The sequence below is a fragment of the Acipenser ruthenus genome, chromosome 10, assembly GCF_902713425.1.
Source record: "Acipenser ruthenus chromosome 10, fAciRut3.2 maternal haplotype, whole genome shotgun sequence".
In the NCBI taxonomy this organism is placed as follows: Eukaryota; Metazoa; Chordata; class Actinopteri; order Acipenseriformes; family Acipenseridae; genus Acipenser; species Acipenser ruthenus.
The window spans coordinates 44242554-44260393 of NC_081198.1; the positions used below are offsets into that span (position 1 = coordinate 44242554).

General features: G+C 35.6%; 1 protein-coding gene across 1 annotated transcript; it reads right to left on the reverse strand.

The window, feature by feature from the left end:
* Positions 1-4690: 4690 nt before the first annotated feature.
* Positions 4691-17576, reverse strand: LOC117413378 (protein Wnt-10a-like). The gene is made up of 4 exons (XM_034022497.3): positions 17125-17576; positions 14912-15174; positions 11577-11950; positions 4691-6056 (listed from the first exon to the last, which is right to left on the reverse strand). The coding sequence occupies exons 1-4, from the start codon at positions 17184-17186 to the stop codon at positions 5589-5591; spliced, it is 1167 nt and encodes a 388-aa protein (XP_033878388.1). The 5' UTR covers positions 17187-17576; the 3' UTR covers positions 4691-5588.
* Between the last annotated feature and the right edge of the window lie 264 nt (positions 17577-17840).

The following is a 17840-nucleotide window of genomic DNA, read 5'->3' on the forward strand; positions in this document are numbered from 1 at the left end:
GGTGTTTTTTTTCTCCTTTCAGAATAAAATTATGCTAATAACGATTTGGAATAAATAGCTTTGGGAATCTAGACCATAATGTTTTTAAAAACAAAAATGTTGAATTTAATTAAATCTAAAATAACTAAAGCTAAATGTGTTTATAATTATGCAAAGGATAGTTTTCATTTATCTTTTTATCTAAATTCAGTATTCTAAACATTAGATTTGATCTTGTTCGTTTCGATATTTGCAAGGCAACAAAACATGTGCATTGGTAATTTAAACCTGAATTTGTTTATGGACAGTATATTCATTGCATTTTTTAGAATCTATAGTTTTAAAAGGTAATTAGCTTCAAATCTTTCCCTTACCTTTTGGGTTAGGTTTAGGTTTACAATACTGAATGTGCCCATTTTGTTTACAGAAGTTCATAGTGTATGTATGTGTGTGTACGTGTGTGCGTGTGTGTGTGCATGCATGTGTGCATGTGCACGTGTGTGTGTGTTTGTGCGTGTGTGTGTGCGTGTGTGTGTTTGTGTGCGTGTGTGTGTGTGTGTTGGCTTGTCTATAGATTAGTATTAAAATATGCTCACATACTGTAAGTTCCTCAGAAATCCTTCAGTAGCATAAAGGGCTAGTCCACAGGATGTGATAAAAAAAAAAAAAAAAAACAGAGGATGGGTGGTCCAAAACAATAAGCTTTACAATCACTCAAGACAGCTACTATAAGAGAGGAGAACAGAGCTCTTTCCTTGATAAATGACAGAGATATCAGTGCAGACCAGATTTCTGATGCTTAATACTCTAATAGGCTAACTGATTACCACAGAGCTCCCACATAGCAACACCACAGGTAAAATACTGCTTCCCTTCTACCAATGGCTTCATTAAGGGGATAAGGACAGGGGACAAAGTCCAATGAGCCACTGATCCATCAAAATGCCCTTTATATTAGGATTTGACCCAGAAGGTGGTGTTGACATTGATAGCAGTAATCTAAGGAGTACAATAGGACAAACTACGGGAAATGAGGATTAATATATTTAGCTGATATCAAAAAACATACTCATTCTACATTATTTTAACCTTTACTCTATCCAATAAGACTTCTCCACATCAAAAACAGCATTAACTAAGAGGTCTTTATTTGTATCCCTTAAAATACTATGAGTATAACAAATGCCATACAATGCCATACATAGTGAATGTCTTTTTATGTGTATGATTCATGTTAACAATGTCTGGCTCAATTGAAATTTCAAAGAAGGGCACTCAAGAGGAAACTTTTATGGCAGACTTTCACCAACCTTGAATCACTGCTGTTTTCTGCTACAACTTGCACATATGTTTGTCTGTTTGTGTGTAAGGAAAGGTTGACATTTATTACAGTTTGCAGACTGCTAATTAAAGTATGGTTTTCTAAATAGTAATAGACTACAGTATACCCAGTGCACAAGAACAGTTAAATAATAAATGATGAATGCTCGTTTATGAAAATGACCAATTAGGAAGTTGCCTTTGTGCTTGCTGCAAGGCCTAACCTTCAGTTTTTAAACTATTAGAGGGTAGACTCAAGGTAACTTGGGGAGGCCATCATTGATACAAGTTTGGCTAATGAAAGGGATATTGTATTTCAATTTAATGCATTACTTTGATATGTACACACGTCAATGTAAGCATGTTTTTCACTTAAAAACAGTATCTCTGTCAGGTAACTATATTTTGACTGCATTTTATATCTATTTGGTACCATGCTTGTATAAACTGGTTCCTAACGTGATCCACCCTTGAGAAAATATGTACAGAGCAGATTAATTTTGTATCAGGTCTTGGCAGTAAATTGCCAGTTTTTCCATCTGCTTTCCTTCCCAGTATTTCGGGTCCTTATTTATTTATTTATTTATTTTAACCACAAAAGGAGTTTCTTGATTTAAATATTATACTCGTAGTTTCTCTGACATTTAAGTATGGTCACCTAACCTCTTCAAAAGACTAGCCTGGGGCTGAAAATGTATAACTAGTGACATTAAATTTGTTTTTCATTTAGCAAGTTATTAATTTAACAAGCTATGACATGTTGCAGAACTTATATCTAAAACAATTCATATGCGGAACATAATACATATTCTGGCTAGTTTTCTATATTCTAAATATAGAAAAACAAATACTTATTTGGGTGCACATGGCAGCTATGGGAATGGGATTTACTGTGCCAGTTTATAAAATGTATACAAGACAACAACCTGTTACATCTTGCAAAAATAACCCAGAAGTACTGTACTATTAACACAATGCAGGTATTCATTAAAGGGATGGGTAGTACTATAATAGAGGTTTTTAATTAAATACATTTAAAATGTTTTGTTTTGTGGTTACATGTTCTAAATGAGTCAAACTGGTGCAGCAAATATGATCAATTAGGCCAATTAACATGAACACACCTTGGTTCACCTGAACAGAGGGAGTATAGTCTTGTTCAAGGCATTATGTTGAGCCCTGAGCTGTAGTGTCCTCAGCACTTACCAGTTTTCCCTGTATTTGTAGTTTCACTCTCTCTGCTGTTATCTTTCACTATTAACACCACAGCATCAACAATGCTCTCTATTGTGCCTTCCTCTACTACTGCTAGAACTTTACTGTATTCCATAGAAGACATTGCAGATTAGATGTGGACAGCAAACCAGTCATGGTGCAACAGTAAGATATGATTGCTACAGTAAAAACCACATAAAAAGCAGAGGCAGAGAACATAATGATCTAAATGAACACCATGCTTAAACCAGGTACTGCATCATTGTGATCTTAAATCTGATCAAATGCTTATCTGATAATGCTCACAAATGACATGGGCTTTGGTGTCTCAGACTTCCATTTATGACTGTTTCATATCTCAGGGTGTCCATTTCAGTAATGAAGGATAGGGCTTCTCTTACTGTTGTACTGGCAGATCTTTTTCAAAGTGGAGGAGTTTTAAAGGACCGACATTAAATGCAATAATAATAATAATAATAATAATAATAATAATAATAATAATAATAATAATAATAATAATAATGTCTGCAATACTCATCAAAGAATGTCCTTGCTGGTTTACTATGAACATTTCAGATGTCAGATGTGAAACCATAGCATTCTTTCCTGATAAAATCGTGATTGAAAACACACCAAACCTCGTTTGGTAACTATTTTGTAATGCTATGTTTTTACCCTTAAGTGGATAAACTGGTTGTGAGAAAACAGGTGTTACATGATTTACAAACACCTGGAAACCATGTGACGTTAATAAAGTAGACATGCAAAGAACCAGTCGTCTATTGGCATGAAGTGTTACTCACAATGTGGAAGCTATGTGCCAGCACAGTGAAACCTTGGTACTGTGCCTGTTTAACATTCATTTAACCGTACATTATCTCGTTTGACAGGGTGATATGTTAAATGCATTATTTTAAATAATTGAGTGAGCTGTGATTTCTTCGTTTTAATAATTTTCCTGTGTGGTATTATAGTACATTCTTTAAAAATGCATTCATGGGGCTCCCGAGTGGCGCATCCAGTAAAGGCGCTCCGCGTGGAGTGCAGGATGCACCATATAGCCTGGAGATCGCAGATTCAAATCCAGGCTATGTCATTGACCGGGGGTTCCTAGGGGGCGGCGCACAATTGGCCTAGCACTGCCCGGGTAGGGAGAGATTAGGTCAGCATGGCAATCCACGGATCACTGCACACCAGCGACCCCTGTGGCTGATAGGATGCCTGTGGATCTGCAGTGGAGCCATTCAGATCCAACACTATAGGTCTGGTGGATCCACAGTGCGAAAAATGACAGATTGGCAGGAAGACGTTTTGGAGGACTCATTTTTCATCCTCCGTTTCCCAAGTTGCCGGGGGGTTGCAGTGGTGAATTGGGGAGAAAACCGGGGTAAAAACCTTTGGCGATGACTAAAGAAAAAAAATGCATTCATGAAGGCAAGACAAATTACTCAACAAATATGCCCTATAAATTAAGACTATGATGATGCTTATAGTTTTCATATTGCACGTGACAGTGTAGAGTATATATTCATGAAGATTAGGTCAAGTGGTCTTTTGTTTATAGCAATTAACAAAAATATAATAAAAATTGTACTCTCAAATAGAAAGATTATCAAAAAAATACTAAATATTCTGAATAGACCCATCTGCCATGACATCACTCTCGCTTGGGTGGAAAAACATGATTGGGAAGCAGTTGGATTTATATATTTTTAATGATTATTTTATTGGTTTGCTTTATTTTATTTGTATTCAGTTTATTTTCCTTCAGATAGAACAAGAAGAAAAAAATGTTTTGTAACTGGTACACTCATATTTACATACAGTAGATCTAAGTGTTTGCTGGGTGTAAAAAAACCTACATCTCTCCCACTGGCCAATTCCAACTTTAAAACTTAGGATTCTATCAGCGTACAGAGAGAATAAACTGAATTGGCAAAGATGTCATATATTCAGAAACATACATACAGTCATTAAAATTGTGGGCTACAATGGACATGAGTTTGGTGTCTTTCAGTTACTTTCACTGTGCCTGTCAAACCCTGATATGAATGAGATCAGATTCAGGCCAACATGTTCGTTCAGTCTTTCTAAGTTAATTATTATATCACATATATATATATATATGTATATATTTCACACAAAAAAAAAACAAAAAAAAACATGAATAGTCACCATTTAAATCCCTTTAATATTTAGCACAGTTTTTCAACACAATTAAGTTTACAAATATTAGGTTACTCACAAAAATAAAATTACTAATAATACAATAAATCAACAAACGGACAACATCATTTCATTTTGATATAAATTGTATTTTGAGGCATCTTGGGGGACATTCTTCAACCCTCCCAAACAATACATCACATGTGCACATGGTTCAACAGCATCTCCCTTGTCCATAGATGCAATTGCCATTTTCTTGCAAGTCCAGATTGAATAAATTCTGATGTATTTGTTGGAAAAAAATCTTCTTCCACAGATAGAGAATAATAATAATAATAAAAAAAAAACCTTTGATCTTGGTAGTGCATAATTTAGTTCACAACAAATGTATGTTAAATAGATTGGTGTGGCATACATGTATTTGCATTTATTAAAATACAAGCTTCAGTGGTCGAAATGTTGATTTGGGACAGGGTAGATAATGCAAGTCGTGGTATGTTGAATAGATCTCATTGTTTTTGTTGTTGTTGAAGTTTTATTAATGTGCCAGAAACTCAGTTTTGAAAAGCAGTGCAGTTTTGAAAAAGCATATCCTTAAATACAGCACCTGCAACAATGTACCCACTGTTTCTTTCAAATACTGATGAGTGCTGAGTCTTTTATACAATCTATTTTTAAATTATTTAACTTAACAACACCGTTTTTTCTAAAATGAAAAGCAGTGCTGATTTAAAAGATCAATCTTAACTCTTTTAGCATTGAAGTCTCATGGAGTGTTCACACGTACTTCAAACTTTAAGACGGTTTTGTGCATCCATATATCACAGAGAATTGTCCACAGCAAAGGAAAGTCAATCTGACGGTCCAGACATGTCTCTTTCCGTACGATAAATATGTTGTATTTCATTTTATTTACATACGCTAACCCATTCCGTTATCCGGCACTCTTCACAAACGACATAACAGCACCAGTGAAACTTGCAGTTGCATCTTTCACTTCTGGTCTGTTGCAGGATGTTGTGTCCTCTTCCACAGCACAGGCTTTCACAATTTTCCATCCCAGGACTTGTTTTATTACAGATCCTCCCCTGTGTGCCGGCAGAATCGGACTCAGGTTCCCTCTCACAGAAATCTGGTGATTTCTCAAAATAGATAAGCTCGTTCAGATTAGCTCTCCTCCTGTGTGGTGGGTGGACATGCTCCACCTGCCCTGTGTTCCTGTTGTGGGCTTTGATTAAAGTAGCTATGTGAAACCTGTCCTTGAGAAGGGAGCCCACAGCTCTAAACTCCGGAGTCATCTGCCAGCAGGTTTTCAGCTGGCAGCTCCCTGAGGTTCCATGACATTTACATTTCCTCTTCATATTGTCCAATACAACCTAGAGGAACAAAACCACAGAGAGGTCAAAACTCAACGCTGATTTCATTTAAAGGCATTTCAAAGAGGAAAAGTCAACAAGAACAGTTTGGGGAACTGTAATGACTGTCCCTACAGTTTAAAAACAAAAAAAACATTATTGTTTTTGATTTTGTGGCTGCGGAGCAGCTGTATTGCTTGTACTACCTTCAAAAAACATGCAGTCATGATGGCAAATATGCAGTTCTAAATGTTATTGTATTTTGCTTCTAAATCTGCGAGTGCATGACACACTGCAAAACAATCTTAACCTACGGATTTAACTCTCACTCTCTCAAAGCATGGGTATTGTAAGCATTACTGTTGTCTGTCAACGCCTGAAGTAAACATTTCATATCCAATTACTGACAGGAAAAGAGGGCCACCCAAAGCACTGAAAGATCACAGTATACCCACCCCTATCACCACGGGAAGCACTACATAAATACACAAAGTAGCACACCTACAGTACAGTGCACACTGATCACTGCCCTTATCGACACTGCAACTCATTTGTTTTGAATTGAAGCATGAAACCTAAAATACTATCAGAAGTAATTGAAATGATCATGTATTTTATGAATCATTGTTAAGGATTTTGTCATAATTTAGTAAATCCTGTGTACATATGTCATTCCATGTAGAAAAACTGTGGCACAATTCTAAAGTAAAAAAAAAAAAAACAGCACCACTGTGTATAGCAGCGTAGTTATTATGTTGTGCGTTTTATGTAAGATACATTATTGCGCACTGTTTGAGCACCCAAAACTAACCCAAACTGCCCATAATAATGCTTTAATAAGAGACACCCTACACATTGTGCATTAACTTGCATAGCATTCTTTTAATCTCTTAAAATTCTATGCCAGTATGTTAAAGGGAAAAAAAGGTTGTAATTGGTTGTTATGATTTAGAAGTTTATCGTACTATATACAGCCTGCTGGGAAGCCACAGATGGATTTTTTAGAGCATTTTATAGCGCTGGGGAATAAACCTGTCCTTGATTATCACAGGATTACCCCTGAAAAGTGGTTCATGCAATCTATTCACTGGTGATGTAAAAACCTCTACAAAAAAATCAATCAAGTAGTGGCCTATCCTGGCAGAGTATGTGTTGATCAAAACAACCCCTTAGAATTGTGAAGGCACCAGCTAGTATGCAGCAGAGGATCATAATCATTTACTGTTCAATAATTCAGTATAAAATCATACATTTACACTTAACCCCTTAATAACTCCATATGAACCACCACTTATTGTAAAGTGCACCCCAATTTTGAATTAACGGGTAGGCTCTAATTATTTTAATCTGTAAATTATATCAGAGAACCAAGCATCATTATACCATAGCATACCCATTGTGATATGTGAATTATTACATCTTGTTTCTAATGAGAAGGGAGGTAAACTTTTCTGAAAAAAAGAAAATATGTATGATGTGGTTTTGGGCACAAGTAGGTTTCCTAAAGATGTGGAAAGAATAATTTGGAGCAATTACAGCAAAATCAGAGCTTGAAGACCTAATGAAAATATACAACATCTGTTTTGTTTTTTTTTTCCATTGAAGAGCAACGAAAACTGACACCAGCAAGAGGACTGCATGGAGGGATTATATGGGACATATTGGAGGCACATTAGGACCAAGGACAATTACTGGGGCTTGAGGTTTAATCTGATGTTTGAAAACCATTTTATATCCAAATATACCTCTTTCTCTCTTTTTCAAATGCTGTCAAACTGGGTTGTCGCTGTTGGTTGATCTATTTATGTAAGTTTGAATTAAATGCCTCAACTGCTTACACCAGGGGTTCCTATACTTTTTTTTTTACCCAAGGCCCACCTGTTTAGCAGCATTTGGCCACTATTAAAGCTTCCTGGGAAAAATGTCAAATTAAAAACATTTTAAAACCTGTAACACTGTAAATAAACTTAATCTAAATTGTTTTTTTTCATTTGAATCTTATTTTTTTCTTCATTAGTATTTTATTGTTGCTTTTCGTTATTACATATCTAAAAAAATACATAGAATGTCGTTGATCCCACAGCCCACTCGGGACAGTTTGGGAACCCCTGGATTACACCATATTAGCATAACGTGTGTTTATTTATTTATTTATTTATTTTTTATAGAGCTACATTATTATTGCCCCATAAAGAGAATACCTCATATCAATGGGATCTATTCTTAAAACACTGTGTTTTATTGTATTTAGTTACTAGGGTCAATAAACCATCCCTGGGGAGAAAAGAGCAGCAGGATGTTTTAATCTTGTGTGCGTATGATATTTCTTACCATGGGGACTCCCTCCAGAGAGATATCTATCGGGGGTATGAAACAGTATTTGTGTGGTCTTTTATGAGCTTGTAATTAATGAATTGAACAAAGGCAAAGCAAGTAATTTATTTGAAAACGGTAACAGATGACAACAGATCTGTTTAGCAAGAATTACATTAATTCTTAAACGCTTCCCATTGGCTAATATAACTAACATTATTATCTCTAGTGCATTTATACAAATATGCTTTTTTAGCTACTTTAATTTTGTATATATATATATATATATATATATAATTTCAACTGCATTGTCAGTGAGTTACAGAAAAATAAAATCTAGGGTTTCTATGACGTCATAAATTTATAAACTGTCACAGAAACCCGAGATGGAATTGTTTTCCTGTAACTCACTGAAGAGGCCCATCTATTATTTTTTATAATACATGGATACCCTTGTGATGCTAATATTAAAGAAGACGAGGTTCAGCAGGACAGTTTGGTTTTTTTAAACATAGTGTTTCAGTGCTGTACAGACGTTCTATGTCGTTATCCGTTTCTCCGAGATACGAATGTACCAGCTTTACATCTTTTTCTTTTTAACGTATTCTCATTTTGTTGATTGTTAATGAACATTTCTGTACTGTGTTGTCGAGTGATTGAAAACGAGACATTTTTTGTTTGAATTGAAAGTGATGGTCCTGAGGAGTCGAATGGGTCAAAGTTCAAGTATATTTTCCTCTAGAGGAATTATCACTTTTTGACGTCACTACTGTGGTATTATGCCTTTTTTTCGAATGGCTCAGGATGCAAATATATATGACTTTTTTTTGAAGCCTGTATCTTAGTATTTTAAGCTTGTACTGATGAATTAAGAAAAGGTTGAGTCTTGATTAAACTTTTGTTAATTGACCTCCATGACAGGGGAACTTAATGAAGACGTGGTCGATTACCTACAAGTAATAACCATTTCAGAGTAAATGAATGCTGTTGTAAACTGAAAAATGTTTTTAGGTTATATTAAGGACTGGATCCCTTTAGGTTGCTTGAAATTTAAGTCATAGTGTAAAGTGAGTCTCAAGGTCCTAAAGTCCTGTTAGCGCTAGCGGGTCGCCTCTACTCTCAACCTGATTGGCTGAGACGATCCACAAGGCTTATAAATTGTAATGACCTTCCCTCTGATTACCTTCTCAACTTTGAGTACCAGAATGCTGCTTTAACAAATCTATTGTTTAACAGTTTCCAATCATATGTCAGTCTCCTAAAGCACCTTGTCACTGCAAAGAAGACTTGAACAAATAAGCAGATTTATTCATTTTAAGTGGAATTCCCCTCTCTTCTTTCCTCTCCTGTCTGAGAAGCCTGTCTTAAAGCTGCATTTGGGGAAGGAAGGGTGAATGTCTTTCTACTTTCCGCCTTGTTTGATGTTTCAAATCTTGTGCTCAGTTTAAACATCTGTTTCCAAACAGCCAGCAGCCACTAATTAGCGCTTTTAACAAGCCTCGACATCGTGAGAACCAGAGGCTGGGCATGAAAAGGCAGGTATACCCCTCTCAAATTACCATATTTCTGTTTAGATTTTTGGGGGGGAAAGATATTTTTTTCAGCTCACCTATATGTTTTTTTTTTTTTTTTTAATATCAATGTATTGTTGTAAGCTTGAACAAGACTGCTATGGTTGTTTGCTCTATTTGAATCTTTATTTTTGTTTGAAAGATATTACAGTTCTAAATAACTTGTAACATTGTGATCAACGTGACAGGGATCACTTCATAAACTACCTGAAAGCACATGAAGAGACATCTGGTTTTATTTCAACTGCACTGTCATGTAAGCAAAGGTAATTTGTGTGAAGACTAGTATACAACTTAAAACAACCCTTTGAAAGAAGAACACTGTAGAACTGTATATATTTGCAAATAATATTTGGATGGGATAGTCAGGATTGAATAAAATAGTAATAATAAAGTTGGTTCTCTGTTATACAACATGTTAAACTACATTGTGTATCCATGTTTAATTGTGTAATGACCTCAAACAATAACAACAAATACTTGTGTTTATTGTTTACCCTTTAAAGACCCCATTTGAGTACAACAGTACAAAAAATAAAACATTTTTAAGCCAAATTACTCTTTTCAGTTCTTAATACAGTCATTACAGTCTTATTTCGACACTGTTTTTTTTCTACTTTATCGTAACAGATCTTGCTGGTTAAACTTTAAATTAGCCTTCTTATTATCTTTCAGCTTTTCCGCATCTGCTGAATAAGTCAGTATTTGTGTTTTGTCTAAACAATCACCAAAGGAGTCCTTTGCAAGGAAACCAGAAATTAAGTCTGATGAAAAGATACAAGAATAAAGCACACAAGGGGAGGCAGTGAACAATGAGCAATTTACCCACTGGATTCTTCTCCTGTACAGTATACAGATACAGGTTGGCTATCACAAGTTGTACTATTGTTTGAAATGTATAGGCAATCATCATATTTCCTATTTATAATAGGATGATACATTGCTTTACTTGAGCATACCTGTTGAAAGCAGTGCCATGATGTTTTGTCCCTCAGTTCACTTTTTCAGTGCTTCAAGTTGACAGAGTTGGACTTCAAATTGATTGCAACATGATTTCCTCCAGAAAGAGGAAAGCAACTATTTTAAGAATCTCAAGTCTGAGTTGATCACATGTCATGTAAACTAATTATTTAATAATTATGTAACAACCTAGGTTGGCTGTAGAACGCACATTTGACAGATGGTGCTTAATGCTATTTTGATTGGCTGCATCTTTCCAAGAGCACTCTTTTGATTGACAACTGATGTAAAAAAAAAAAAAAAAGTGTGTGTGGGTACTTGTGAACAACCTTACACACGTAGAGTACAATCTGAGTAGTTAAACTCATAAACAGTCTTTCACTGTACATATGACAAAAGGCGACTAACAGTAATACAAGGGGAAAAGTATTGCCTGCCTCGTTAAACATGTCAGGCAATGGATTTCCATTGCTGGGCCATTTTGCCAAAAGGAAACTTAGGAAGTGAAGAAAACTCCCAGGACAGAGCATTATGTTTCGAACTTGGTTGGGCAGTGCACACACAGCAGTTATATTTGCTTATGTGAGATTTACATTATTAGTTGTTTTCATTTATTCAAGATGCTTCTAAACTTAACAATACAAACTGCTCTGCTCCAGCTACCTTGCAACATATGTAGCTAATCAAAAGTTCTCACCTGCCTGCCCACTCTGTTATTGTGCAGTCTCATCCTGGCATGAATATCCTTGTATGTTTCTCTGGAATCTAGAAAGTCCCTGGAAAACTTTTCTCCAAAGTCCACATCAGGACTGCAGCCTCCCCATTCCCAGGAGTCCTGGGGACCCGGAGCATCAGCAGGGATGTTCTCCATGACTCCGTGCACCATGCCTTTCCCCCGGTTTATGGCTTCAAGCTGGAGTCGGTTCAGTTTGAGGCGAAAAGCCTCTTCATCCCCTCTCCTCTTCTCATCACAGCCACAAGCTTTTAGCTTCCCCATTGAGCAAGCATTAGATACGGCGTGGACCACTCCAGCAGCTGCTATTGCATATGCAAAGGCACTTTCCTTGAAGCCTACAACACAGAAAACACTTATACTGAAGCCAGCAAACACCAGCAAAATACAAACAATTGAATTTTTGCCAGAGAATCTAAATAATTACCATATTAATATATGGAATAATACATGGTATAATATATTTATCATCTTCTACTAAGAATTTTCCTTATTTGTCATATAATATGTTTAATAATATTTAATGTTTTTTTTAAAACAAGCCGAGCGAGAACCAAACCATGAAACTCCAGCCTCATAAGACATCTGAATCCGGCTGCGAACTGAGCCGTGCCAGGGGCGGGGTTAAGGATTTTTGTCATTACGTTGCATCAGTCAGTACACTCCACAAAGAAAAACAACAAACATGGCGGGCAGCAAGTGTGATGAGAGAAAAGTAGAGCCTTGGGACCCTGAGGAAGTAAAGGCTCTAATTTCTCTGTGGGCAGATAGAAGTCTTCAGGAAGATCTGGAGTCGTGCGTCAGAAATGAGAAAGTTTATGCCCGGATTTCTGGCTATTTGAAATAAATGGACATAACCCGCGGGTACAGTACACTTAACTCACACACTCAGAAACACAAAATTCTACCACATTTCTCATCCTTGACCTTTATTATATTAATATAAAGAAAACAAAAAGCGAAAATAAAACAATTCTAAACTTATTTACAAAAATATACTCAAACAAAATACTGTACAGCTGTACCACACATACAACTATGGCTCTCGTTGAGCTCGTGCAGCTTCTTTTTCTTTATTTAAGCACTCAAACAAAAAACAACTAGAAAAAAACAACAACTATCCTTAATAAATGGGATATCTTTGGCAAATCATATTTTTAAAACCTTCTTTTTCCACATTCAACAGAACTAATTGAACTTTAGTAAGTCAATATAATCAGTAAAATCTGTGGATTATACAGACATTCCTAAATATATTTACAAAATATAGTGATACAAGATACAGCTCTACCGGTGGTCTATTCATTTTTGAACACCATTTGTTTGCGCATCTTTTGGCAAACAGAGTTAATTAAAAACTGTCTTTCGTGGCGTGTGACCTCAGTAGCACGGCTCGACTCTGCAGTGGAAAAACAACCCAGGCTACTCTTAACCGCACTGAGAGGGATCGGTAAGTCCCCGACGTGGCCGGGTTGTACAGTGGAAAAGAGGCATATGAGCCATTATAGCCAGGCTTTTGATCTGGGACAATATTTACTGTTCCCTATAAGTGAAATCAGCTGCGTCTATAACTCCTGCTCTGAAATGGCTTATTCTTTTCTGGAAAATGATGTAGACTGAAATATATACATTCAAATCTTGGCAGCAGTGTACATGCTGTTTTGTACATACACAGCAAAAAAGCTACTGTGCACGTGTAGGATAAATGATAAACATTTCAGGATAGCAGTTGGCTTCCTTTGATGTCTGGTGTTCATGTAAATCTTTCATTTATCAGCAAAGAAAACATTCACCAGACAAAGTAAATTTACAACATGGATATGTCCTTTAATGACTTAAGAGGCAAAATGTTGCATTGGCTATGAGCTGTAGAGCCCTATTACCATTCCATAAGTAAACCACTTCCTAGAGGTGAGACCCGAGGAAGTAATGTGGACGCCCCTGGAAGATTTAATGTCATGTTTCTGGTTTCTCTACATGTTTTGGAATTATTTGTTTTCTTTTTTTACTTTGAATGTTTATTTACAATAGCCAATTAAGGGCATTTGAGGAGTGTCCATTCATCCAGTATGTTTGTTTTTTTATGAATAAAGAGAGACAGAGATTGAAACTTTGAGTTAGGTGGTGTTGGTCTTGACCAGGCTCTAGTGATAACCAGTCTATACATGTTCCTTTACAGTATTCTATAAACGGAATGTGAACCCACCAAGTTTGGAAAATAGCCAGGTGTTAACTGTGTATGCAGATTGGAACTTGTCTCAATGTACCTTTAAATACAGACTCACCTTTTGTCATCCTCTTCTGTCTAATTTTTCAGTTTAGATGAAGGCTTTAATGCACAAGCTATTACTAATCTTAACAACCTTTACCAAGTGTAATGAAATGTGAATGTGAACTTGGATATGTCTGGAATTTGTCTAAGTTTTAATTATCCTTTAAACAAGCACTAAAGCCTAAATATGTTTAAACTTCATATTGGTTTGAAGGAGTGTGGGTCAGGAATTATTATATCAAGTTCAATTGATTTTTTTTTCTATAACACGTTTTTCATTTGTAGGTTGTGTTTTTTTTTAACTTTCAGGCTTACATGGGGGCAGATGGCACTTAAAAGCAGTTTGAAGACTCTGACATGAAAATGCTGTTTTAGATTTACTGTGAGACTGAGTAAGAGAAACTTGGAACAAATCAAACTAACAAATAATTTAAAGTGAGACACACGCACGGCTGAGCTGATGGCTGAAAAAGTGGGAAAATGAATTAAAGATTAAAGAAATCTGTCACTTCCAGTTATAAAAACCTACAAAACAAGTTTCTACTTTGCCATAGAGAGTTGGGAAAGTGCTGAAAGCAAATGTACAGCAGTTGCTCTGGTGACAGATGAAGCATTAGCCAACTAAAAAGGCCTATTCAATATACATCTGAATGCTTTTATAGCCTAGTGTTACTTTTCATCTTTTTTTTTATAAAATATAAACTAAAAAAGAAAGATAGAAAATACAAAAGCATGTCTAAGTAGTGTAATTGATAGGTCCTTGAAACTGTTTTTGATATCATTTGTGTTAGCAAATTATCCATGGCTAATTTAGGGTTCTCTTGGAGTACTGCATTCATGTGTACAGTATATGTATCTATGTTTGTATTTTAAGTAGGTATGGGCCAATGATTTGTGATAGGCCATCAGGAAAACAAGATCTTTATAAATCAAGTGTGTCTTAATATTTTAAGCAATTTGTTTTATACAGTAAAAAAGATGAAAAGTAGCTGTAGTTGATTCATTAGTCACTTTAGTGCAATCTTACCTCTGCTGAAAACGACACTCTCATAAGGAATCTTATTCCTAGTCTCCAGACTGGAGCAATTCCACCTGTGGCCTCTGAATTGGTGTTGGCACTCGTGGATGGCAATCTGGATCCCCTGGATGGCAGATGCTGTAGCATCTGGATTCTTCATACACACTTCCAATTGTCGTCTTGTCAAGCCCGGAAGAGTTAAGCAAACTGTATTGGCATTCAGAATTGGATCAGATGGGAGTTTCAAACCCAGAATTTCATTAGAATCTATCCTGAAAAACAAAGTTAAGCAGATTTTAAAACATTTATCTTCTACTGATATGTAGATGCAAATATGTGCTCTAACTATGAACTGCCTATGGATGCTTAAACCAAAACAAATGCAAGTTATTCCCCGTCCCACAGAGGCAAGCAAAACATAGATTTGTCACACCACTATCAGAGATAAATATCAATCTCAATCAGGTTACTTTCCGAGTGAAAAGAGAAGAGAAAATCATTTGGAACTATCAAATTCGGAACCATTAAACCACAAAGCCACACCAATTAGTTAATCATTAACTAAATAAAAAAAATGAATGAATACATAAAAATATGTTAATCTAAGTAAGTTCACCTTTTTAACCAAAAAACACATGTTCTGTATTATTGGACACAATTGTTGGCAAATCATTATTATTATTATTATTATTTATTTCTTAGCAGACGCCCTTATCCAGGGCGACTTACAATCGATCATATTTTCTTTGTTATAAAAAAAAAAAAATAAAAAAAAAAAGGATAAATTGACATAGGCCTATATTGTACATCAAAAATATATTTGATTTAGCTATTTTTTTCTAATTATGTCTAATATAGATACATAGATGCATGCTGCCTTTAGCCAGCAAGTTGCTTTTATACTGTGAATGTGAAATAAATTAGATTAAAGAACAATTAACGTGTGTATAATGTGTGCATTAATTCAGTACATTTATTTAAATATTACAACAAAGCTTGTTACACTTTGTATGCTCTAATGCTATACAATTAACCACGACTTCAAACCAGAAATGCTTTGAACTTCGGCTATAGAAACCGCAGACTTGGACAAGAATCTGTTCCTAATTACTTAAATGAATTCCCTAGAAATGCTAACTGTTGTATGGCCTCGGGGTACTTTATGGCTGTTTGCATCGCACACGTTTCAGATTTACCAAGTAGCTACATATTAAGAGATTACAAATAAGGTCTGCACAAAAATAAACAGTATCAGTACCACCCACTTGAGCAGAATAAACTGCACATCGGTTCCATACCAATGCTTTGTTTAACCCCTATTGTCGAGTTATAGGCTACTGTATTTTTCATAAGGTGAAATGGTTTTTAGTGGAACCTGCGAGTGTACGCTCACACGGAGTATCGTATAACCATAATGTGGTAGGCTAAGGTAATCAGGTAGGTACACGAATGTAGTTTAAAAATTAAGATGTTTGTGTGTGTGTGTGTTTTTTAAATACCACATCATTTTCAAAAGTCGACAAATTACAGATTATCACAATTTTACTTATAGTGATTAAAAGTGAAAAAGTGGATGGTAGGCTTTCGTTTTGAACTCTTCATCATCCATTCAATTCTACAAGACATCCGCGTTAAAGCTCATTTTTGGAATGCCCGTTTGCTCCTTTGGTGAATAAAGATCCTGCAATACCAGTAGCCCAGATATAGTAGCTATTTATGTTTGCACAGTTTCACAAAGTTGTATAATTGTATAACCAGATTAAAAAACACACAAAATACATGTCCAAATACAAGTTATTTAAATGTCTTTTCAGTGTGCATATTTACAATAAATGCAATATGCCCTGAGGATCAATAAAATCACTTCTTGTTGCTTTTTTTCTCTCTTGACCATTTAATTGTGTTTTCCCGAGACATCGGTTCGTTTGTATTTGTTCACAGCATAGCGGTTGTAATACATGTGGGTATTCATAAATCCTTAAGCCTACAAGACGTTATTGTGATCAGTATAGGTATGAAACAGGTTCAGAGACAGAATGCATTAATCATACAGCATAAAATTAACAACGCAAAAATAAATAAATAAATAAATAAATAAATAAATAAATAAAAACACACAAACCGCGTATATGTAATATACATGTTTAGAAACATGGCAACTGGTACCACAGAATGATGCATTTATCTCAACAAGAAATAGTTAACAAGAAGAAATAACTTACCTTTGCATAAGGAGTGACATAACCATCAACAAACGAAATATTTGTAAAATGAATAATTCCATGTTTGTTTAAAATAAAACAGAACTCTTTTTAAGCACAGGCAGTAGGATATGTACAATCTCTCCTCGCGTTTCAGCTGGAAACTTTTAGCAAGAAAACATATGATTTTTTTTTTCTTATATGTAAACTCCAGCCGTGCTTTATGAATTCTGGAATTAAATTCAGATAACCCTTAACCTCACTTAAAACACAAATCTGTCAAAAACCTAATCTCCTTCATACAACAGACTCGGACAAAGTTTCTCTTTTCATTACCTCCTCCCCTTTTTCTTAGGTCTACCAAATGTTATTGTAGTGAAGTGATCCACTTTACATTACTTGCATTCGACAGTATCCACACTACGGTCTCTCTCTCGCTCTCTACCCCTGCTCTGCTCAATGTGTCTTGTGAGTTTTCCTCATTCCGATAGCAGTCTCTAAACTACTGCACTTAAATTGCCAGCCCACGCGTGACGTCACACTAGGGAATATGAAGAAAATTGCGGCAGAAAGAACAACTATTAAGGGTACAGATGATTCTTTAGAGGCAGTGATAGATCAATTTTCAAATGGACTGCGAGATAAAATATGCGTAAACCGTGATACAATTAACTCATGATCAAAATATGTTGTTAAGTTATAGTGAGAACATGATGTCCTGTTTCTACAGCTTGGCT

What these genes read in the sequence shown, in the direction of transcription:
- LOC117413378 (XM_034022497.3), bottom strand. Translation starts at nt 17,186, where the DNA reads ATGGAATTATTCATTTTACAAATATTTCGTTTGTTGATGGTTATGTCA. An exon ending in ATGTCACTCCTTATGCAAAG is followed by an intron (nt 15,175 to 17,124) that starts GTAAGTTATTTC and finishes TTTGTTTTTCAG; the next exon opens with GATAGATTCTAATGAAATTC. An exon ending in GAGTGTCGTTTTCAGCAGAG is followed by an intron (nt 11,951 to 14,911) that starts GTAAGATTGCAC and finishes TCTGTGTTGTAG; the next exon opens with GCTTCAAGGAAAGTGCCTTT.